Genomic DNA, 25,515 nt, shown 5'->3' with positions numbered 1-25,515 from the left:
GAAAATCACGACGCTCCAAATGCAGCAGAGCGGCACCGCACGCTGAAGTAGCACGGTTGCTGAACTGACTTCGACTGCGCGTCTTCGTACCAGTGACACCGACAGCCGGCCACGGCGCTGTTGTGGACTCACCCAGACACAAGGAGGCAGCCAACAGCGGGCAGAATCAGCCTCCAAAACTCGGATTTTATACCAACGGGACTCATGTGTGAACGCCCCGTTTACTTACTGGAAAAGGTGACCTGTGACTGGAAGTAGGTGCGGCTTGGCTCTGGGAGCGTTAGGCGGGTGAGTATTGATCCGTCTTTGGAGCGGAATGGTTGGGAATAGCCCACCGTTAGCTGAAGTAGCTTAGCATTAAAGGGCTAGCAGTCAGACAATGGGCTGGATGCTGCACGGGGCTTGCATTATTGTCGACTGGTGTGCTGATATTGTGGGAATACTGCGCACTGTGTAGCCAGACAGTGTGGTCATTTTTGACACGATGCAGTCATCTGTATTCCTCGCAGATTATAATGAGTGGTGCAGTGGACGATACCACCCCTCTGGGCTTCTTTGGTAACTTGGGTGCAAAGGTGAATGATTTATGTCATACACAACAACAATTCTGAAACATGATGTGTCATGTGTTTAATGAGCCATCCGCATTGTGCTGCATTGTTGAAACCGTTGATTTCTTGCAAACAAAAAGAATAATAATTGGTGTTGCTCAACCATCTTCAGGTGTTTGGGTGGCTGGCTGTGTGGGCGCCCAGTCAGAACATTAAAAACTACTGTCTGTTTTCATATGAAGGTTTTTTTTTACTCACTTTCCACACATCGCCAATTTAAACGGCTTAATTTGTGTGCATATCTAATATGTGATATAATTTGTGAGATTGTCCTCTCTGTATGCTCCCTGCGAGCCAATGGGTCAAGACCCTTATAAAAACCCCAGGTTTGTGCACGAATAATCCAGAACTTCATTAATATTGTCTGTTCATCCACATATACAAGGCTATTGTTGTCATTCCTGACAAATTTACCACAATTCCTGGACTTGTCAGCTTTTATTGTTGGTGGGTGAATCATCAAGAACTCTCCCTCACCCTTGTTTTTATACGGGGTTCTTTCATTCCATTGGATGGACACTGTCAATTTAGGATTCCCACACTCACTGATACTGTCTGTGACCTTGTGTTTATCATGGGTTTTTCTGCAAAGAGGCTATTTACACACATAGTCATTCTCATGTAATCTGTATTTTTCCTCACAATGACTCAACTTTTTTTAAAAACAAAAATAATGCCGTTGATAGCTTTGGGCTTCTCTTCATGTGTCATAGAGCATCACTTCTCACATTTCCGTCACTAATTCAAAGAGGCAGGAATGGGTGAAGCAGCACTGACAATGTCGGATCGATGGTCACACCTGTCTGGCTTGTGACAGGGGCAAATAAAGACAAGGGACACGGGATGAAATTGGGTGCTCGTGGTATGGCAGTGGTGCACCATGGGAAGAGAAACAAATCAACCGAAGGGAGGCATCTGTTATGATACTCAAACGTGTGAGAATTGGAAGCAATTGGGGCGGGTGTTCTCCTGCTATATGACGACATAGTGCATAACGAGGAAGTGGAGAGGGTAGGACAAGGGGAATACAAGCTTAGAGCAGAAGTGCAGTCTTCTTCCTAAAGGCAACCAACATGCATTTCTGGGATTTTCTGGGCTGCTCCAACAGAGGTATGTAGGTGGCTCAGTCGGGTCTATTTGAGCTGGTGTGTGTCGGTGCTCAATGGAAGCCAGGTAGAGAGGGTCTAAGAGGTTGAGGGCTGGAAAGGAATTTGCATTGCTCGCCATCATGCAAGCAGTTGCATGTGGAAACCTCGCATACAGGCTGAGTGTGCAACGCAAACAAGGACATGGACGCCTCTGATATGCTGTCAGACTGCTCTATTTTTCTTTGATAAAGCTCATTTTTGGTTTTGAGTAATAATGGATGAGTGAGTGAGTGAATTGTGCTGCTTTGGATGTTGCCTAGAGATTTCTGATCCTACTTCCAAGACAGTTTTTCTACCTTCTACACAGTTTTGTTTTGATTGGTTACCTGTCGTAGTAAGTCTGTCTTCATGCGGACCGTGCATTAAATGTATTGTGAAAGATTAGCGACCATGGTTCCGTTGCTACTGTAAATGCTCCCAAAGAGAGAACTGCGGAGCTGACATTTATTTGCCTGCATTTTTTTTCCACAAATAATCCTAAAATGACATTACTGTGTCTGTGTACGAGTTCACACAGCAATTCTGCTTTGCCTAAACAATTAATTAGATGCACTGTGGTGGCAGCATGTGGTGTAGTGTATTTAATACCCATTCCACCGTGTTGGTGCTTTTCATGCAGCACAGCAACCTAGGGAAAATGTAATACCTGTTGTAATGGGCACTGTGACACAGGCTACTGTTACCATCACCATTCCACCAACATCATTTACACGTTACAGAAAGTACTGAAGAATGAATGCCTCACTGTGTCTTTGTGTTGTCATATTATTTGTTATTATTATTATAATTTTTTTACATTGTTACTTCCGGGTTGAGTGAATGCTGGTGCGTGTGGCTGCCGCTGCTCACCAGCAGGAAAAATATCCTGTGACTGCAAAGTGTACTTGAGAGTTTTGAAAGGTGCTTATTCATTAAATTTTTATTATTATTATTATTATTATTATTAACCCACAGATGTATTAAACTATAGTATAAATCAAGGGTGTCAAACTCATTTTTTTCCGTGGGCTATATTGTAGTTACGGTTTCCTCTCAGGGGCAGTTATGAATTTAGGGGAAGCCATTAGAATGTTTAATCAGAATCAGAATCATCTTTATTGCCAAGTATGTAGAACACACAAGGAATTTGTTTCCGGTAGAACACGCTGCACTAGTATCGTCGTCAAAAAAACTACTAAGTGGCACTATACAGTTCCATTTTGGCTACTGTTGAAGAGTTCAAAGAGTTAATGGCTTGGGGGAAGAAGCTGTTTAAATGTCTGCTGGATTTGGTGCGCATGGATCGGTAGCGCCTGCCTGAGGGGAGTAGCTGGAAAAGGTGGTGGGCAGGGTGCGGAGGGTCCAGTAGGATTTTCCGCGCCCTTGTTCGGATTCTGGCAGTGTGCAAGTCCTCGAGAGTGGGTAGGGCGGTGCCAATAATTTTTTCCGCCGTCCTAACCGTCCGTTGAAGTCGGATTTTGTCCATTTTTGTGGCGGCCCCGAACCAAACGGTGATGGAAGAACACAGGATGGATTCGATGACAGCCGTGTAGAAATGTTGCAGCACCTCCTGTGGCAGGCCATGCTTCTTTAGCAGCCTCAGGAAGTACATTCTCTGTTGGGCCTTTTTCAGAATAGAGTTGGTGTTGACCTCCCACTTCATGTCCTGGGAGACTGTGATTCCCAGGAACTTGAAGGTCTCAACATATTACATCTAGAGCACACAATAAATTAAATAATAACTCGTTTTCACGTTTTAAGTAAAAAATAATGACTGTTACTGTGGTTTACGTGGAACAATTTTAAATATTGTTTTCAACTTTAGCAAGCATCATGTAATTTCACAAGTTTGATTAGCTTTCACGGGCCGAATAAAATGATGTGGCGGGCCAGATTTGCCCCCCCCCCCCATGCCTTAACTTTGACACCTGTGCTACAGATGGATGTGAAAAATGGTCACTCCGGATGCTTGTTTATATGACAGCAGTGTTCTGGACACTGAAAATCATGTACTGTTGACACAACGCCAAACCTCTGCAATAGTTCCTGAATGTAGTGAAATACAACTGAAGTTTTGATAACCATGGATGATTCTTGGTTCTGACAGACAGGCAATCCATGAAATGCTAAATTTGTTGATTTGAACATGTTGGATGACAATTTCAGCTAAGTGATCCTCCTTTTTTCAGCTGCCTTTTTAAAAATTAATCGCCTGCTATGCCATCTATTTTTTACCATGGTTGCATGTCACATTTGAACATGCTTATTTTTGTGCATATTTACTCATGCAGTCTCACTGCATTGTACTCTTCGGTTGTCTCTGCTTTCTGCCACTTCATCAAAAATTGAGTGAAAGTTAGAGGACACATCATCTACTTTGCTTCCTTGTAGAGCTTGGCATTAATGCAGTGTTGCAGTTATTTAAGACTTCATACTATATTGTTCAAGAGATAACTCCAGTTAAGTAAAGTGGCCAGTTTCAGGTCTCGCCCCCTTGTTCGTGATGTCACGCCAAGATGTCTTGCCTTGCTCGAGAATCAAAACAATGGCTTCAGATTCGGAGAACATGCTTTCTTGTTACTCATCCAGTTATGAATATGATTCAAATAGTTCTGAAGAGGAAATAATACATGTTTGCAATCGATTGAAGAATTTATTCCGTGTCATTTTGAGGCAACTGGACAGAAATGTAGCACCCAAAAAAATGCAGAAGATGGCGACAAACTTCCGTGGAAATGGGCTGATTTGTCTCCTGGGAATTTTTGTCAGCGAATATCAAATCGTTGTCTCGGTGCAACACACAACGATTCACCATTGCGTAATTTATGTGTTTTCATTCTAATCTCGCCATCAACACGGATCAACTCGAAGTTTTCAGACCAAACAAAGTACTGCAAAATGCATTGTGTTTCCTTTCTCGGTCAGCGGCGTTCCTTCCGTGACATGACGTCAGGAATCGTCACCAACTCAAAAACAAGACTTCCTGAATATTCAGCGCCAGTCTTAAAACGTAAATGCGGTGGAATCTTTGTAAAACACCCTCAGTAGAAGTCATTTGAAGCGATTTTACAAATTATGGACACAACTTGTCCGGAGGCGTCGGTTGTCCTTTAAATCTGTTTTTGCCACAATGATAATTGTGCAATGCTCTTAGAGTAGTGTCGGTTCGAGAGACATGGAGACAGAGAGAGAGAATGAGAGAGGGACAGAGAGAGAGAGACAGAGAGAGATAGAGTGTGAGTGTGCGATATTCTAAGAGCATCACACATAAGGTTGTAAAGCATATCTATGCACATGAAATGATTTGAACTAATAGCAATGGCTGATGATGACCATTCAATTTTGGATCCTTGTTTGTGGATATTATATATGGGGATATTGTGGGTTTGTATTTGAGTTCTGTCTGTGGATCGAATTACGTATTAGATAAAAGACAGTTTTGTGTGAATGTGAGCATTTCCTAAGGACACGAGTTAATGAAAATTGTTTAAAAATAATGAACACTTGATTGCAAAAGCCCAACTTTATGATCCAGTAAAAATACACGCAGCTGAAAAAATAAATCAAAATACAATGTACTGTACCCTCTCGTATGTTCGGGGGGGCTGGACCAAATGTGAAGGTGGGCCTGATACGGCCTGTGTGCTGTCGTTTAGGGACAGCTGCTCTAAAACCTGGATGTACCTTTCAGTATTAATAATACCTTCATTAGACCTCTTCAAAATTGACCTTTTTCTTCAAACACATGGAAAGTGATATTATTCCCATTCTCCAATGTCTAAATGAGCTAAATATACCAGTTATTGTGATCTTGGACCTTGGCTATGCCTGCCTCAAGAGCCATGTAATTTTATTGTTGACGTTTTTCAAAAACGCTGCAAAATTTGGGATATTATGTCCTTATTTTCATTGTAGCTTTCCAGAGGTTGATGCTATAGCATTGAAAGTGGTACCAAATGAAGGCTAATAAAAAAAATAATATGGTGGTAAGCACAATAAAACACATGAACACCGGTGTACATTTAGCTAATTTTAATGCACAAACAGCTGGGACACTACAAAAAAAATCTGTTTGGTAGTATGATAGCACTCACTGACACATATATTGCATAAGAAACTGTCAGATAGGATGTTACTAATACATGTATTATCACTTGTTCAATGTGGCTTTTTTGAAACTGTCATTTTTTTTCCTGTGGTACTCCACAACTTGTAAGCAGCTTCTTTGCTCTGGATCAGTTGTGATCTGAGTTGCAAAGTCACTCATTAGTTTCACGCCTCTCTCAGCCACATCATTGGTCACTTTCACTGACATCACAAACTTCTGTGCATTGCTGTAGCTGTCATTGTCTTCCCAGGTGTCAGCAGGAGTAGTGAGCCAGTCACATTTCACTCAAAGAGCATCAAACAGAAAGTGAGACTCTGGCCCTACCAGGTCTGTGAGAACTGTAGTTGCCTTGATGACAGGAAACACTGGCTTGCCTTTCCTGTAATTCTCAGGTTTCTCTGTTTTTGACAGCTTGACTGCGAGTTTCTCTTTTGCAGACTTGGTCATGCTGGTATGTGAACTGAACAAGGTGAATGGCACTAGTTCCTGGGTCATATACCAGAGGTTGCCAGTTCATAGTCATACAGCTTGTATTGCAGCATGTTCTTCATAAGCTGGAGGTCATGGATAGGTGCATCAGCTGCAGATGTGGTGGTCACCCAGTGGCTGGTGTAGAATAAGGCCAGGAACTTGTTCATCCTCTCCAGCTTGAAGATAGTGTCCGTGTTGTATTTTAGTTCCCTGGAAAACATGAGCATCTTCATACAGTAAATGTTACTGGCCATCCAGCGGGCTTGGTGCATGGCACCTGGCTTGGCCCAGTGGATACCTCGAGGAGGTTCCTCACCAATCAGGCACAACTCTGCCACCTCTCCGTAATCTGCCCTCGGACTTGCTTCCTCAAGGAAATTGCTTAAGACTGCAATTGTGCTTGTCTTCTTCTGTTTCAAGTCTTGTTCAACTAGGCCCAGAACTCTTGGGCAGTCCTTAACCAACTTGTCCCACTTCTCTTTCACATTGCTGAACATTGTGTTGTCAGGACTCTTGACCTTGCTAAACACAGCCTCCCATACACCTCCAATTATTACCTCTGTTATGTGATGGCGACAAGCGAAGTAGAATACCTTTTTGCCTAGTTTTCTTCAATAAGCTTCGCTGCACCCTTGATGCCACTGTGTATCAAATACCAAGCCTACAATGTTGTCTGTGAGACCACATGTTTCTATCAGTTCCAATGTAGCATTACACTGTTGGATTCATGTGGAATTTTCTATGAAGGGCACACCAAGCAGATTCCCTTCTTCATACTGTGGAGTACCAGAGCACTGCAAGACTTTCCACTGGGTATCTTTCACCAAGAACATCCCGTAGAAGTTTTACATCCCAGTGTAGTGTGCAGTTATCTGGCGGACTTTCTTTCAAATTATTCATGTAACGTTGGCACAAGTTATGACGAGTGTTTATCCTATTTCGTCTTGTAGTAGAGGCTGATATAACAAAGTCATCAAGATCTGCACCTCCTGCCTTCAACACTGCAGACACAATGGCCGTAGTCTGGTTGTCAGAGAGTGACAACCGATCTGCAGTGCTACAAATCTCTTCACTGGTCATAACTGGGTGTGGAAAGTGTAAGGTTATCGTACTTGGTTTTGAAGAACAGCTTGGTGTTGTCAGTGTATTCTGAACCCTCACTAGTATCAGAGCCTTGACTGTTTTCTGGGTCTTCATCACTTGAGATTTTCCCGACTTCTGCTGCTTTAGTCACTGATGATAACATTCTCTCGACTTCTTCTCAAACACCTTATCATGACCTGACATGTGCCAGGCGAGTGGTCTGTTGGTCCGAGTAGAAATTGACGTCCTCTTCCTTGGTCTCCTTTGTGAGCAGCCTGTTGCTTCTTATCTCCTCCACAACATCCTTTGTTCCAATATCAAATAACTTGTCTAAGTCCTTCAGAAAGTTAGTTCGTTCTCTTCTTCTGGTTTGTTATTTCTTCCCTTGTTTTTCACAATTTTCCTGTACTTTTCATGGAGGATCATGAAACGGTTGACTGCATTTGATCTAGTTAGTGTTTTAATCCTTGCCATATTCCAGAATGGCAAACAATATCCACTGTATCATGGGCTAAAGACCTATTGTCACTGTTGGGATTATCATTGCTCAAATGCAGGAAATACTGGAACCTGGCGATTAGTAGGAAGTTGAGAGCCTCTGATGCTGGAGCTGGGTTGCCCAATGAGATACACATCACTGAATGACCTCGTGGCAGGCGTTGCCACCTTTCTTCTGTTTTCAGTTGGTTCATCCCGTTCACTTGTATCGCTGACCACTTTCCCACAGCGTAGTTGTCTTCCAGATGCCATGTTGTCAGTAGTTCACAAATCTTAACAAATCAGCTTTCACTTACAATCTGAAATGAAGAGATAAAACATAATTAGTGATAATAAATTATATGCATGCATTAAGAGTAACTAACATTTTTGAGATAAAGTTATGTATTGTATGATGGCATCCTTTCCAAGCATAAAAATATGTTTGTGCATTAAAATTAATTAAAATTAACACAGGTGTTCATGTGTTTACCATATGCAAGAAAATTTTATTAGCTTTCATTTGGTACCACTTTCAATGCTATAGCACCAACCTCTGGAAAGCTAAAATGAAAATAAGGACATAATATCCCAAATTTTGCAGCGTTTTTGAAAAACGGCAACAATAAAATTACATGGCTCTTGAAGCAGGCATAGCCAAGGTCCAAGATCACAATAACTGGTATATTTAGCTAATGTAGACCTTGGAGAATGGGAATATCAGTTTCCGTATGTTTGAAGAAAAAGGTCAATTTTGAAGAGGTCTAACCTTCATAGATATGCATGTGACCCATGGCATTGAACTCACACCGCCCCCCTAAACATTACGGATTCTCACTTTACAACTTTACAATGAAATGAACCATCTAGTATGATTTACATAGCTTATTCAATTGAATATAGCAGGGTTCTACATTAACAATGTGATTGTGTCAAGGCCACTAAAGATTCACTGATTATGTCTTTTATAAGTGACTTAAATAATACAGATGTAATAAAAACAGCAAATACAAAGGGCCTGTCCCAATTTCGGCACCCAAAAAATCTCAATGTAGGACTTGTTTTTGCACATCATTGCCAAGTGGTTAGTACGTCGACTTCACAGTGCAGAGGTTGTCGGTTCAATACCTGTTCTGACCTCCCTGTGTGGAGTTTGCACGTTCTCCCCGGGCCCGCCTTAGTTTTCTCCGGCTCCTTTGGTTTCCTCCCACATTCCAAAAAACATGCATGGCAGTCTGATTGAACACTCCAAATTGTCCATAAGTGCGGGTGTGAGCGTGAATGGGTTGTTCGTTTCTGTATGCCCTGCGATTGGCTCGCAACCGATTCAGGATGTCCCCTGCCTACTGCCTGCTGGGTTATACCGTAGGCTTCATTACCCCCCCGGCGACTCTAGTGAGTAATAAGCGGTTTGGAACATGATTGCATGAATACTGTCCCGATTTCCTTGGAATTGTGGATTTTAAATTAGTCATGCTTTGCCATTCTATTGGGATTTAGTGATTCCAAATAATAATTTCTCTCTAATTATTTTATGTTTCAGATATTTCTGGAATATCCCACTATGCTGGTGAGTAAATACATGTGTCCTGATTATCTACTTGGCACTGTTTCTGCTGCCAGATCGTGCTGGCAAAGCTTTTTGCTTCAGGTTTTTGTGCTTGGAACCAAATGATTATTTTATTTGTGAACCAACTGAACTAGTATATTAAACTAATACTATTGTAGTTGAAATAAAGAATTTATTTTCAAGAAAAAAAACTTGCTAGGCTTCCATTTGTCCCAGGTTGATCGCAAAGGGTATTATAGAGGGAAAAAAACACAGCACAACTTTTGTGCGTCTGTGTGCGTGTTTTGAATATGATATATCTTTCTGTTTGTGCACACTGCAACCATTACATCCTATAAATCTCACTTTCACACAAAACAACAATTTAAAAAATGAATTAAAATTCAAAAGCACATTACTTTTAACCCAGAATAGAAATGTGGAATGCCCGGGAAAGCATTTCAAAACGCTACGGGTGAGCTATGTTCCTTTACACGCTGCAAAAGTGCATCCCAAGGCTCTGCTTCAGGTCTCTCCTATGGTTGGCAGTTATTCAAACTCACAAACTTTTGTTTCAACTCTATTCTCTATTTTGTTCATCTGAGGGACCATTATATATTTCTCATGATTCCATCCCTGTGGAAATGTGTGTGTGTGTGTGCATGGGCGGACATTATTCAATTTCAGGAGGTTGGCTGACAGAAAAGTGGGTCTTTGGTCAAAAAAGGTTGGACACCCCTGGTCTAGTGGTACACTCACTTGACTTGTGTGTGGACATTGTGGGATCGGTTCCTACTCTGTGACATCATGGATGAAGCTGTGAATGGTTGTTTGTCTCTCTATACTGTATATATTGTATATACTGTATATACTGTATGCCCTGCGACTGACTGGCATGCAGTCAAGGTGTAGTCCACCTTCCCTCCAAGGTCAGGTGGAATAGGCTCCAGCAACTCCTTATGACCGACCCTGTTCAGCATTAGCGGTGTTTAAAATGGATGGATGAATGGACTTTTTCCGAGGGAAGTGCAAGTTCTTGCTTAAGGAGCCTTTTCTGTTTATTGTGTAAGCTGTTTATTGTGTCATAGCCTCAATTTAGTTATGGTATGAAGCTAGAGACTTCACTATCATGCCCACCTTGGCAGTCGCTAGATAACTGTACTTCAGTCCAATATTGTATATTTGGAACTGGAAATACACTCTCCTTCAAAGGTGTCATCACACATAGGCCAATGATTTTGTTTTTGCCAAAAAAATATAAGGCTAGAAATCATCAGTTCAATTATCAATATGCTAGTAGTATTTTATTTAATTATTTTTACAAATTCAAGACTTTAAAACAGTGTCTGAAACTCATGAGAACAAGTTACCGGACACCAGGGCAGACAACTCTGAAAAGTTGCCTGCCCGGCCATAATGTTGCCTGCCCGATTTTTCACAACTTGAAACACAATAAGACGACTAATCGCAAAAAAACATTGTCGAAAAATATTAAGTATTGATAATCAGAATATATAACAGAACAACACTTTAAAATTAAGTAGTTGATGTACCTGTGTCTACTTTTGAAAATGTTATGCAAATGCACGACCTGATAACGCTCGGGAAAGTCTGGGCACAAAGTTATTCGATGCAGGCTTCTGATTGGCTGCCGAGTATGTCAATTGCCAAATGAACCGAAATTAAAAATTGAAATGAAATTAAACATTGAATTGAAAACAATTTTGAAAAAAAAAATATTTCTTTTTTTTTCCCAGAAAAAGTTGTCGGCCACCCAGGCATCCAGGCAGACGTTATTTCAAACACTGCTTTAAAACATTCATTTGTTGGAAAAAAAACACGCATTGTAATATTTCAAAGATACATTTTTTTAAATTGTGCAGAAAATCAACCAGTGATGGCCAAGCGGGCGTGTCATAAACAATGTTCTTTCTAAGCTGCGCGCGTGCGCAATCGCGCACTGCTTGCACATACGCAGCACACAAGAACATCTACGCAGCGCACATTTTGCAATGTAACTCAATGAGTGACAGGTGTCCAGCCAATAATGCCGTACAGTTCATGTACGCTACGCAGCCAATCGGAGCAGAACGGCGTGAATGTGCACTGCCCATATGCACCGTAATACTGGTGTGTGGCCACAGCGTACACGTCTGATGTTGCTCACAGTGTTCCTCAGTGTGCTCAGGGAACTTGTGTGTCTGCTCAGACACATGAAAAATTCGAGGGAACATTGGTCATAACTAATGTTGAGTTGGGTGTGTCTTAACTTCAATGGCAGAGTTACCTTAGGGTTTCGGTCGAACCCAGGTTAAGAAGCACTATGCTACTGTATAATGAGTTGTCATCACTTTGGTGCATTCCCAATGTGGCTGTCAAACGGCGTTGCAATTTCCCCAACTGCTGTACTAAGTAGTTATCCAAACAGGTGAACATTTACTTTCATACTTAATATTACTGAGAAATCGTTCCATTTTGGATGCAAGGCATTTTTGACCAACTGGAAAAGCTTAACAGAAGATCATTATCTGCGTTTTTAATCCAAAGTATCTTGTAAATTTCATCAAAAGGAAATTAAACTGTGAATTTTCCTGTACCAGTGAAGATTATGCACCTGTCCTCCAAGACTGTATTTCAGTCAAGCTTTCATATTCATCTCGCGAATAAGTCTCCTGTTGTTTTTCTCATAAACTACTGCCATTTTTCTTGGTCAATGTGTTTGGTGTCTCTCACTTGTTACACCAATGGTTGAATTTTTCTTCAGGACATTAAAAATGGTTGACAATGCAATGTAGACTAGTATGAATGTAGTCGATTGGCAAATCACAAAGATTTAGTGCTGCTTAATAAAGCACACGTGGCGAACAAGACACACTTGTCAGTCACATGTTCCAATACTTTCACTCACGTGATAAATGGGTGGATTGAAATGAAAAATGCCACATCCAAGTTTTATTTCAGATCCAGATACAAACAAATAGGACAAAGATTTCCTGTCTCATATTCACCTTTTGCGATCAAACAATTTTTTTCTGGTGTACAGCTGAAATAAATGACTTGGGCTCACACATGTGATGGCGGAGAAAATTTACAAAATAAATTACATTTGTGAACATATCCTCAGCAAACATCAGCAGAATATTAGTTCATTTGCTGATGTCAGCCTGTAACTTGATGAGATGATGCAGTCTTGCTTTTTGGAACACAACGGCAGTTCAACCTTGAGAATACTGTGCCTTCAACACTAAAGCTCTCATGACACAATTTAGCTGTGAAAATCCATTGCTCTTCCAGCCATGATTTGCAAATGGACTTTAGCATTTAAAATGTAAAAAATATATTTTTTAATTGTCTTGTTTTATTAAGTCACTTTATTTATGAAGCCCGGACTCGCAAAAGAGTCTCAAAAAACATCACTGGCTTACACAGTTCACAAAAATCAATGACATCCCTTGCTCTTGACGAACCCATTCAGGCACGGGACGAACCCATTCAGGCACGGAAAAAGTCAAAAGCCCATGAAACAAAAAAGGTAGGAGAAGGAAAGGACAAGTTACAGATAGATAAGACAGGGCAAGTATCTTTACATGCAAGTATTAAAAGACAGATTTTCTCAATTATATAGACTATTTGAACATTGATACAGTTTGATAAAATAATACGGAGAAACGCAATATAACATTGCAGAACGCGACAGAGTGAGAAATGGAGGCATTTCATTTATTTGAATACCATTATAATGATTTATCTTCCTCCAAGCAATTCCAAAGATCTATGCTACAATATACTTTATATCTAGTAACGTTATACAAAAATGTCTCCGCTGTAGGAAGCTGTTTGCTCTGGAAATACCAAATAAATGTTTTTTTCTGGATTGAAACAAGCCAGCCAATGGTCACGTTGTTTGGCCTATCTTCACAATTTCCTGTTTGTCTGAAACAGGCCAGCTTGACAATTTTTATTTTATTTGTTGATTGTTTTTTCAAACAAAAATTTGTTTTTCCTTGATAAGCTTTCCACATAGCCAGACTATTTAGCTCAACCGGACAGTGAATGCAAAGATGTCAAGATACCTGTTAGCCAGCGAGCAGGCCTTTTTTGGTGAATCTGAAATCTGGTTGGTTAAAAAAAAGAACAGCTGTTTCAAATGTATGCCAGTAGTTTTGGAAGTTAATGCTTAGCGGGCGGCTCAGCGGGCGGCCTGATAGTCGCGTGGTTAGCACACCGACTTCACAGTGCAAAGGTTGTGGGTTCAAGACCCGGTTCGGGCTCCCTGTTTGCATGTTTCTCCGGTTTCCTAAAACATGCAGGCAGGCTCATTGAACACTCCAAATTGTCCCTAGGTGTGAGTGTGGATGGTTGTTTGTTTCTATGTGCCCTTCTGGCAACCAATTCAGGGTCTCCCCGCCTATTGCCCAAAGACGGCTGGGATAGGCTCCAGCACCCCTTGCGACACGAATGAGGATAAAGCGGTCTGGAAAATGGATGGTTTGGGCAGATTACATTGACATGGGTCCACGTAGTAGATGAAATTTGATTGGACAAAACAAAATTTAAAATACACATTACTGAAAGCTGGGCAATATAGAACATGGCTGTCAAATGAGGACAATAAATGAATATGATTTAATTTAAAATGTAAGTGTCGGCCAGTGCTAACAGATTGTCAGTAAAAATAATAAATAAACCAGTCACGTTAAAAGCAGCAGAGTTCAAAATGTGGAGAATAGAGATGCAGCATATAGCCTGGAACATCATCATTCATTCATTCATTCATTCATTCATTCATTCATTCATTCATTCATTTGTTCATTCATTCATTCATTCATCTATCTTCCCATCCGCTTTATTCTCACAAGGGTGGCAGGAGGGGTTGGATCTGTCTTCTGGTAGTAGACAAGGGGACACCCTAAACTGGTTGCCAGGCAATCACAGTTACTTTACATTAATATGTTTCAATTCTCCGCATATTCCATGAATTAGCTATCAGTCTAAATATTTGACTTAAAGGGAAATACTTCAAAAGTAATTGAAAGTATGTAAAAAAAACTTGATAATGACATTAACTCCAGGAAGAAGAAAGACATTTGGCATCAATGACCAGCAACATTCTTGCGTGTGAGGTACAAATATTCAGAGTACTGTAATTGTATTATCTGACAAACCAAACAATTTAATTCACATCATTCTGTGGCCACTTGAACTTTTTATGAGACACAACAGATGGAATTTTCTATCACAAGACATGGAAAGTTGCCTCGAAACAAATTACATAACAATTGTTCAATATAAATAATTGTATTCATGTATTTCTCATAATAAAAAAAACGGGGTTGTTTACTTAAACAGAATCACACGTGGCCAATGTTAGCCAGACGGTTATTTTCCAGTGTTGCTGTGTCGATGATGGGCAATTTAGCCACCAAAACAGCAATTAAATCTTAGAAGAATGCCATCTGATGTGAGCACAGCAGAGGGTGGGCATATGTAGGGTCAAATACTTAAAAGACCAATGCAACCTACATACAAAAGCATGTCGCGAAGGGAAATATAAACAACAACCCATTTTACGATGATGGAAATCCAAACAGAATTTAACTGTATAAAAATACACACACATGAAATAAGAATGAAAGAAATTACATGTAATTTATGTTTTTGATATTTCAGTCGCTAATTTGTGCACCTGCTAAAATCATTCTGTGTGAAATTCTTTATATTTGAGTATCTATTCTTATTACGGTACTCTTGCGGTGTTTCACTCAATGTCAAGCTCTCCCAACATTACTCAAACCCACACGCACACATCTTGCCCGTGACCAGCTATTTATACTGCAGTGTTCACTGAAGACATAACAGGGCATATTGCACCCTCACATGCTGCCTCTGGGTATCTCGTCGACTCATACTTGCTTGGTCGCGAACCAGTCTCTGCTTTGCTGTCACCTACGTGTTTATCTACAACCACACGCTCCCGCTTTTGCATATGAAAACCCCTTTTCTCAAGCTTAAGCACACGCACACACACACACGCATGTACGCACGCACATAGAAATAGGCTCCTGCTCGTACATCTGAAGCACTTCACGGCGTGCATACTGCACTCGTGATCAACAGCAGCAGCAGCAGCCTTTGAAGCAATGTTGGGATCTCTGCCGCTACAGAACAGTGCCGACTCCGGAATTGGATCACTCGCCTGAGTCATTTCTCCTCAGCCCATTTCCACAACACCGTTTTGCTTCACTTCATCCATTTGGTCTATGTTAATTTGTTGTTCTGTGACATCACACACCTGCTTGACCCCATTCACCTGTTCGCTTTACATGATGTAAAGCTGAGCTTCCTCTATCTTGTCTTTCCTCGTGCGATACACTTGTTTAATCATATCGTGTCTCTTTCATGTTTCCTGCTCCTCCTACTGTCATCTGTTTCTGTCCATCTCTTCCTCATTGTGCTCCACTTTTCATTGCAGCTTTTTTACCCTACATTTGCTTCTTTTCTGATACCTGTTTCACTTTGCTTCATTCCCTCGACTGTATTCTTTCGATTCCATGATGGAGTGACATCATGAAACGGACTACCTTTCTGTGACTACTTTCTACCTTACCCTGAGACCGACCGAAAGCTGTCAGTGGATTGAAACTCGGATGCTATGATCCTGCAACCTGAAATTTGACTCCTGTGATCCTGCAGTCTTTGGAATTCATATCAAGGATTGATTATTTTGGTGAACAACATCTTTGTGAAGAACAGAATCAGAATTTTCTTGTGGGTTTATTTTACCGATGAATGACCTGAAGTGGGAAGAAGACGAAAGAAATGTGTTCCAGCTTCTTCTTGAAGTTACGGCATCATTTACAGGGATCATTTCGTAACAATGATGATGGAGTTTACCCGAACTTGATGTTTTGTCGCTGTCGACTCATTTGAATGGTGTCATGAGATCACAGCACCAGAAAAATAATACTACATTTTCAATCGTGGTTTGGTAGTATTTATTTTTTTCATGGCCACTTGACGAAGCCTAGAAGATAAACGCATTGACTCTCTTTCCAACCTTTGCCAAAATAACACTCCACACAATCACATTTCCCCTCTGTATTTTCACTTCCATACAGAGTAGAGTTTTAACAGCAGTGACTGGCTATCTTTTGTTTTTTTTACTCTTGGATGCATTTACATAAGTTTCTTGAAAGGAATACTCATTCGGTAGTTGCCAAATGTTCAGGACACCAATGTGCCGAGGGCTTCATGCTGATTTCAGTGTGTAGCAATTTCGTTTGGGTGCTGGGGCCAGGATCGGAACAGCGCCCTCTCCAAAACAGATGAAGAACAATGGCTGCATCCCACTCTGCTGGAGCAAAGGGGCGTGCATCTATGCCCAACATCCAAGTATGTACAGACGTCAATCGGCAGTACATTTGCACCTAAAAGCTAGCAACCACTCATTTGACGACAATGAGGTTAAAATCTTAGCGAAAGAACATAGATGGTTTGAAAGGGGGGTAAAAGAGGCGATTCTTATAAAACAACAAAATCCTTCATTAAACCGGTCTGGTGGGGTGAGGTTCAATTTGGATTGTTCATACAATAGCCTGCTCAGGCAAAACAGGTTAGGCAACTTTCGCAATGCTGATGAGGGTCGTTATGCTGATGAGGTGATACCGGGGGGAGTGGGGGTAATAGGCCAATCGTTAGTCAGGAATGTAGGAACAATCAGTGGGGCCACAGGGGGGGGTCTCGCGCCCCCCCCAACCTGAGAGTAGGGACCTATCATAGCTGTGTCCGGCGCCACCAGGTCTGGACATTAGGGTTATATATATGGGGCCGATACGACCAGTCAGACTTTAGTTCGCTGACGAAGCCTCTTGGATAGGAGGCGAAACGTCCGAAACCTTCACTTTTGTACAGATGACGGCTGAAGAAACCTTCTCATCGATGGACCACTCCTGTACGACTGAGAGCTTACACAGACGTACAGACGTGGATGCAAAGAAAATCTGGTTCAGATAAATTTTTAATGTAAACTCTGTTTGGTTGAATGTAATGTAGTATCTTCTATGATGTATTCAGAGCACAAGGAGATGTTTATATACAGGTAACATCCGATTTACGACCGGTGCGAGTTACGACCACCAGCACTTGCGACCATGACCGCCAGACCCTTTTTTTTACGGCTGGGACCGCTCCGGTGAGATCTGCAGCGTGTTTACGATGCATTTGGTAGAATAAAGACTCAAGATGGTCCTTCTTGTTTAGATTGAACAAGTAGGATGTTTATTTGTCGGAGCACAGAGAGCAACCGCTTTTCTCAGCATAGGAGATGCCAGTTGTTTACGGAGGTCACGTCACGAATCACGTGATTTTTCTCGCTGGTAGCCAACAATGGCGAGTATGGACAAAGCGAATTACTGTAGTATGAAATCTGAACAATGCTCCGATTATGTCCGAAAGCTACCGTTAGAAGTCCGAGAGCGATACTTTGAGAAGCTGGGATATCATGACGGTACTTGTAACTTCCCGGATCCGTACAATTTGAAGAACGGATGGGTTGACGATCCATCATTGTGGCCGGACATTACTTTCACCGATATTAATTTTTACCTCGTCGATACTCCCACACAGTTCACTCACACACACACAGTTCCTCAAAGCTTATGAATACGCAGAAAGTAGACACGTATATCCAGTGTTTTATTGCAACATTGAACCGTCGCCATATTGTTTGTTGAAGACAAAGGTCATCATTTCTCTGCGATTTCGTGACAAACCTCATCAACCATGGATGTGTGTAAACAAATCTGAGGGGACTGTATACTGTGCACCAATGTCCCCTCTAAGCTGCGCGCGTGTGCAAATCGCACACTGCTTGCACATACTCAGCGCACAAGAACATCTATGCAGCGCACATTTTGCAACGTAACTCAATGAGTGACAGGTGTCCAGCCAATAATGCCGTACAGTTCACGTACACTACGCAGCCAATCGGAGCAGAACGGCACGAATGTGCACTGCCCATATGCGCCGTGATACTGGTGTGAAACTGGTGTGTGGCCAAACCGTCCACATGAGTGATGGAAATTCCGGGTCTTTTAAGAGAGCCGGTTCTTTTGGCTCGGCTCACTAAGATGTTCTGGCTCTTTTGGCTCCCAAATGGCTCCTCAGTTTTTTATTGTTTTTTTTTTTTGCTTAAATTAATTAACTACCAAATCATTATAATGTGAAAAACGAATTACTCGTGTAAAAAACACACTATATCAAATATTTTTATTGATATCTCTTGTTTTATATGTGCACAGAGAGCATCCGCAAACTTTCACTTTCTCTGTGGTTACTCTGGTCTGATGATCTGCTGTCACTAATTTGCTTTTCATATTAATAATGCTATCATACCAATTAGTAAAAAATATAATAATTGAATAATAATAACATAATGTGATAACATTTGTCCACCTGTCTACCCTAACCCACCTCTCCCTCCTCCTTCCCCTCACTGCTGCATGTGTCTGTAATTCTCCTCTCCCTCCACTACCACGGATATCGACCAATCACGTGCGGCTTTAATCAAAGACTGGGGGGGGGAATAGATCACAAAAAAGTCGGCTCCCATTTCCTTGTGAGGAACCGGCTCTCTTTGTTCACTTCAGTCACATCACTAGTACATATCTGATGTTTGCTCACAGTGGTCCTCAGTGTGCTCAGGGAACTTGTGTGTCTGCTCAGACACATGAAAAATTAGAGGGAACATTGCTGTGCACACTGCACATGTATGGAAGAAAGATTTTTTTGAATTTATTTATTCTCACTCGACTAGTGGTTGCAACAGATCCCGGGAACAACATCGGATAGACATCGTGACTTTGAACATTTATGTTATGAGGACAGAGACAATCATCCTTAGCAAGGTGATCTATACGACAATAGGGGAAAGTCAGATGAAATTGTGTGGATGACAGAAAGATGAGAGCGTTGAGTGAAGGAGCGAAGTGGTTTAATACGTGAAGATCAAATGTACATGTAAAGGAAGGAACTAAAAGATGTATGAGTGACCATAGAATATTAGTCAAGGAATTGGGGGGGTTGCAGCTAAAAAGGACATGATTGCATCTGAGAAGTAAAAAGGTGGGAGTTTGATGCAAAGTAAAATGATGCAACTGCAGTAGTAGTGTTGAAGTAAAATTAATGGTTAAAAAATATGTCAAGGCCAAGAAGATGCCCCCCAAGGATTGTGCCAATAACCCAGATAGCAATTAGATACATAGAGAAAATATCTCATTACTTTGGTTATGGGCCAAATTTGAACTCTTTAGCCCTCTGTGTTTTACCAATGTTACTGTCAGTCAGCGGAACCCCATAAAGGATGTTCACAAGGCAAACATTTGCACTGGTGTTGCACTAAAGTATTTTGTTGTGATATACTGTATTTTACACCGGTGTATATTTTGTGGAGCGTTCACACGTAAAAAGCTACTTCCTAAAGAGAAGCATGTTAACCCCGGTGCAGCGCCGCTTGCGTTCACACGGCAGTTTCTGCGACGGTGCAATCAGAATCACCTTTATTGCCAAGTATGGAGAACACACATGGAATTTGTCTCCGGTAGAACATGCTGCACTTGTATCATCCTAAGAAAATATGAGAGTAATAATAATACGGTTATAAAACATGCACATACGTCAAGTGAACTTCCTTTTCCACGTCTTGTTTGTGACGTTTCAAAAAACAAAATATTTCTATAGACAAATAACGCTCAGACACCGCAAAAGAAGCAATATGCGGAAGTACAATGTGCATCTCGGTTTTGTTTGTGTGTGTGTGTGCGTGTATATATAAATGTAAATGTATATGTATATATATATATATGTGTGAGTGTGGGTGTAAATATAACTGTGGTATATAATATACGAACTGCAATTTATAATGGCAAGAGAATGCTCAAAAGAACAGATTACTTGTGGAAGTTAATACTGTGTATGAATATTCCCTCCAAAATTCAGTTTTGTCAAACCGGACAATAGTTTTTCTGCTTCAGTTGGAGTGAAATAGGTTTGGAAAGGTCAGTGAACACCAGAGTGTGCTCTACATTTCTATTATGTCCTCTGTCAAAGCCAGATTTAAAGTGCCACCTTAGCTGTCTTGCAGGTGTGAGCAGAGGAAACGCTCCACAGTGTGCCCTTTACTCACAGAACACTTCCACTCTGTCTGAGTTTGGACCACAGCATTTCCTCCTGTTTCAGAATTCATCAACTTAAAATTGTCTGATTTATGTTAAACTGTGGGTCTATTAAGTAACTCTAAAAGAACCTTGTGTCAGTCTGTTTTTTCTTTTTTTGGGGATGCCGCTGACTCATTTGCTCAAGGGCCAACTCGTAACTTGTCTAAAACACACAAACACATAGTCAGGCAGTGTGTGATTCAGTGCAAACACATTTCTTTACTCCTTGTACTGAGCCTCTGCGTAATCGGTACATTTGCAGTTGACAAACTAGTAGCGTTTCAAGCATATTGCATTTGATTCTAAGATATATAGTATTGCCCTCACCCTCCACTTATATGCACTCATTTAATTTTCTCCATTTGATCTCTTATTTATTCATGTACAGATTCCTAATGTACCATAAATTCTACATTTTATTTTAAAATAATATACATCGTGTCCAATGGTAAACATAAATGTACCGGTAGTTTTTATTCACCAAAATATTTACCAAAAGCCGGGATTCCCAAAAGTGGAAAAGAGGTGAAGAAGCGTGATCAGGCAGGGTGCAATGGCTGGAGAAAAATGTCAGGTGTGATGTGTGATAGAAGTGTTTTCAGCTAGGATGAAAGAAAAGGTGTATAAAACTGTGGTGAGACCAGCCATGATGTTTGGACAGGAGACAGTGCCACTAAAGAAAAGACTCTGGTTTGCTCTGGGAGTGACCAGGTTTGAGAGAAGCCAGTCTTTTTAGGGTACAGGGCAGCTTTACAGCCCCCACAAAATCTTGAAAACAAAAGAAACTACAATATTTGGCTTTGATGAAGCACGTAAAAAGAAAATAGTTCGTCCACCCGGTTTTAGGCTTTGGTGCACATCTGTTGGTAAGACCAAACAATGATAGATTTGATAAACTGTTTGCTTTTAAGGCTCAACTAAATAACAAAGTCTAATTTTAACATTTGTCTTCTTTTTGTATCAACAGAATACGATGGCCAGTTAGCCCCAGTAAGAGCATCTGAGTCAGGCATGGCAACATCTTCCTATTTGGAGGCCAACCTCAATCACTCTGCGGCAAGTGGGTGTGGAGTGAAATCCCGGTCCGGGATATCTGGTGGTACTGGTGTTGGTACTATCGGCTCTGCTGGTGGTCTTGAGCGGACTCCAGGTTCTATGGACAGGGTTCTGAAGATCTTCCACTACTTTGAGACAAATAGTGAACCAAGCACCTGGGCGAGTAATATCAGACACGGAGATGCTACAGACGTTCGGGTATATTAGAATTCTAATTTTAGATATTCAGCATCACCTTCTGCTCCTCACATTCTTCCTCCTTGTTTCAATAGGGTGTCATCCAGAAGATAGCCGAAATCCACAAATTGCGCTGTGTGACTTCACTTGGCTTGCGTTTAACCCATCTGCACACAGACGCACGTCACTGGTTACATCCCGACTTGGGAGTCTGCCATGTGAGGGAGAAATATGAGAAACAGCACCCACAGGAGGAGTGGAGGTACAATAACAACACATTTATTTGTGTGTGGGTGTCTATGTGTGTGTGTTGATGCAGTGAACACTTACTATTTAAAGCAAATAGCAACAATTTGAGAATAATAGTTACTGGGCGCGAGCATCTACCCAATAAAAGACAATTTGAGGTACAAAGGTTGCAATATGATTCAAGGACGAAACATTTTAATATTATTTGGTTTGGGCTAATCAAAACTGATTTTCTTATTTAAAGTAATTTTTGTTGCATCCATAACATTTTCCCTAAAAATGCTTGAAATGTCCAGAATTAACATTTGAAACACCGCACATAAATCAAACCACTTACCACACAGACATGTATGCTGCTTGAAAATACCAATTCCTACTTTCCAATTACCGGTCGCCCTGCTATCACAAATATTTAATTTGGTCATAACTAAATACAGTACAGTGAGACCTCAACTTACAAACACCTTATCTTACAAACTTTTCGTCTTAAGAACCTCTAATTTATGAAAATTAAACCTTATAATAAGCACTATTTTCATTATACACACCCACCACGGCTGGCGGAGTGATCTTCGGCAGAAGCACACGACCGAACAGCGCTCCAGACGGCGCTACTTTGCACACCCCCTCTCATTGAATGCACACGTCGATCGCCTACTTGGAGCTTTTTGCTGATAATTTTACTATGATGGGACCGAAAAAAAAACACCACAGGCTCGTGTTCAGTCCAGGAAGACACAAAATAAAATCACCGTCGCTGAGAAGAAGGAGATAATTGAAAAACACGAACGAGGTGTGCGTTTGTGTGATTTAGTGGCCGAGCACGGCTATGCTAAGTCAACCATTGCTCCCATTCTCCGGAACACAGAAGCCATCAAAGGTGCGTCTGTTGCAAAAGGTGTTTCCGTGCTCTCAAAGCGACGGTCTCGGGCAATCGAAGAAGTTGAAAAAAACGTTATTTTACAGCACAGTTTATTTCTTTAATTATAGTCCTCATGTAATGTGCCTCTCTTTGTGACTTTATGATACAATGCAGTGTATTTCTTTCATTACAATACAATAGCACATTTATTATACATAGAATAAGGTATGTTGTGTGTAGTTTTAAGGCTTATTTAGTTAAAAACTATATTTTATGGAAACCCGGGAACGGATTATTCCCATTTTAATGGTTTCCTATGGGATTTTTTTTTTTCGAGATACACACTTTTCGCCTTACACACTCTGTCTGGGAACCAATTAAGTTCGTAAGTTGAGGTCTCACTGTACTTTAATTGGAACCTTTTCAAAATTATTGTAATGAGGAACTTGTGGATTTATGAGTCGGAACTCCTGCATGGCAGGATGTAGTGAAGGTCATATTTACCCATATGTGGATTATTACTGGAGGTAAGAGAGTTCTGTTCTTTAAAATATGCTTTACCATGTTCATGGTCCAGTTGCTTCATGATCCAAACTTAAAGACTGTGATGACGATGCATCGGCTTTTCCCAATATGCAATTGTGTTTTCCCGCCAAAACATAATCAAAGACAACAAAATGCGCCTTGTGATAGTGATGAAATGACCATCACATCTGCTTGACGAGTGAAACCGGATCAATACTGTTTGAGAATTTGGGGAATCCATCTTAATGATTCCCCAATTTAATGGTCTTCTTAGTTGTTACTTCCTCCACTGCTACAGATGCTGAGTGAATAATTAGCTGAGTCACCCTGCCTCAATTGCTTGAAGCACTTGTGCATTGTTTGTTTTGAAATATCTTGTGTTTTCGGCCTGCTAGCCAATATGGTGCTGCAAAAGACATGTGTTTTCAGAGGTGGAAAACCCACTTGATCACTTGACCTTAGCTCGTCTTAAACACACACGCTGTATAATTAAAATAAAGATACCTCTTGATTTAATTTCTTCATCTTTCACTGAATGCATTTCACTTATTGTTGAAATTTTAATTGGAGAAGTTGCTCATTTTGCTAACCAGCATGTAGAAAAAGAGTAGTATCTCAGAGGGTGGCAGAGTTGTAAGCCCCCAGGACATGCTGCTGCTGAGCTATTGTTAGAATGCAGGCAACAGAAGCCCAAGGGACAGACTGACTCGATCATCCATCCCCCTCTCTCCATCTCTCTCCCTACTTTCTCACTTACTTTCTCTCCATCTGTCTCATGTTACTATTTTCCACTTTGATCTTACTCTGCATCCTTTTTTCCTCCCACATCCTTATTTTTCTCTCTGGCTCTCAGCTTTCCAATGTGTCTAATTTCTCTTTTCTATGCCACCTTTTGCTTCATTCATTACTGAACATGGTTTTCTTTGTTGTTTTGTTCTCAGCCTGGATTTTTTTCTCTCATCTGTTTATAGGCCCATAGCATCACAACTGTCTTGACCCAATTCCCTCTTTTGTAGGCAGTCACTGCTTTGTCATTTGCATAGTCAATAACAATAAACACTGACTTGTGATCTTTCCCTATGTATGCATGCTTCACGTGTTCAAACTGTATTTCACTGTCATAAAAATATGAAACCACGCACTGTTCCGCTCCCACTGGACTCGTGCATTGTTGAGATGTATGCGTCGTACAGTTTAGTCAATATTAAATTAGTGTCTTTGTCTCACAGAATCAGCACACTGCAGTGATATTCTTTGCATCTGAAAGTATCTAATAACGTCTGCATTGTTGTTAACTTTCAGGTATGAGCTACGGATGCGCTACTTTCCCAAAGGTTACCTCAGCCATTTCTCAGAAGATAAACCTTCGCTCAACTACCTCTATCACCAGGTGTGACACCACACAATAAGAAGCAAAAAGTAGTTTAAATTCCTCTAAAGTCCTCCAAGCTTCTGTTTCAACATATTGTGTTCTGTATAAAACCAAGACCTACTTCAATAGACCAATTAATGTGTAAGTTGTGCTTTCACACTTTATTTTAACAGGTAAAGAGTGACTACATGCAACATATCGCTGATCAAGTAGATCAAGAGGTTGCTTTGAAACTAGGCTGTCTAGAAATAAGGTGAGAGAGAAGCAGTGTGTTCACTAAAATGGAACCTGCTGGGTTACCTAAAACATTTTTCTTGGTTACTCTTGTTTCTAACGACCATCATTTATCGACTATACAGGCGGTTCTTCAGAGAGATGCCAGGAAATGCCCTTGACAAGAAATCCAACTATGAACTCTTAGAGTAACATACATTTCATTATATTGTCTATTTTGGATGATTGTTTAATCTTCCAAAGTCATTTTAATGCCTTTGTTTTCTTTAGGAAAGATGTTGGTTTGAGAAGGTTCTTCCCCAAAAGCCTGCTGGACTCTCTCAAGGTACAATTAAAACGATCACGACGGTAGCAAAAAGGTCATTGCTCAATGCCATATAGCCTTTTCACCTGCCCTGTTT

The 25,515-nt window shown here is 40.9% G+C and overlaps 1 protein-coding gene across 8 annotated transcripts in view; it reads left to right on the top strand.

Annotated features, from left to right (window-relative positions):
- The window catches only part of LOC148896567 (focal adhesion kinase 1-like), a 62,717-nt gene continuing 37,202 nt past the window's right edge, over nt 1–25,515 (top strand). For 4 of the 8 annotated variants that reach the window (XM_088998718.1, XM_088998715.1, XM_088998716.1 and 1 more), the window contains exons 1-8: nt 1,607–1,721; nt 9,421–9,447; nt 21,607–21,893; nt 21,968–22,134; nt 24,811–24,898; nt 25,054–25,133; nt 25,240–25,302; nt 25,385–25,439. In XM_088998718.1, the coding sequence (XP_088854844.1) occupies nt 1,685–1,721; nt 9,421–9,447; nt 21,607–21,893; nt 21,968–22,134; nt 24,811–24,898; nt 25,054–25,133; nt 25,240–25,302; nt 25,385–25,439 (804 nt within the window). In that variant the 5' untranslated portion in view covers nt 1,607–1,684. Of the gene's footprint in view, nt 289–1,602; nt 1,722–9,420; nt 9,448–21,606; nt 21,894–21,967; nt 22,135–24,810; nt 24,899–25,053; nt 25,134–25,239; nt 25,303–25,384; nt 25,440–25,515 lie in introns of those variants that run through there. The other 4 variants (XM_088998719.1, XR_016115293.1, XM_088998721.1 and 1 more) reach the window with 4 other exon arrangements.

The sequence above is a fragment of the Hippocampus bargibanti genome, linkage group LG06 (genome assembly GCF_051943395.1).
Source record: "Hippocampus bargibanti isolate YZ-2025 linkage group LG06, ASM5194339v1, whole genome shotgun sequence".
NCBI classification, from domain to species: domain Eukaryota; kingdom Metazoa; phylum Chordata; class Actinopteri; order Syngnathiformes; family Syngnathidae; genus Hippocampus; species Hippocampus bargibanti.
The sequence above is the reverse complement of the archived record's forward strand: the minus strand, read 5'-3'. Positions and strand labels throughout refer to the sequence as shown.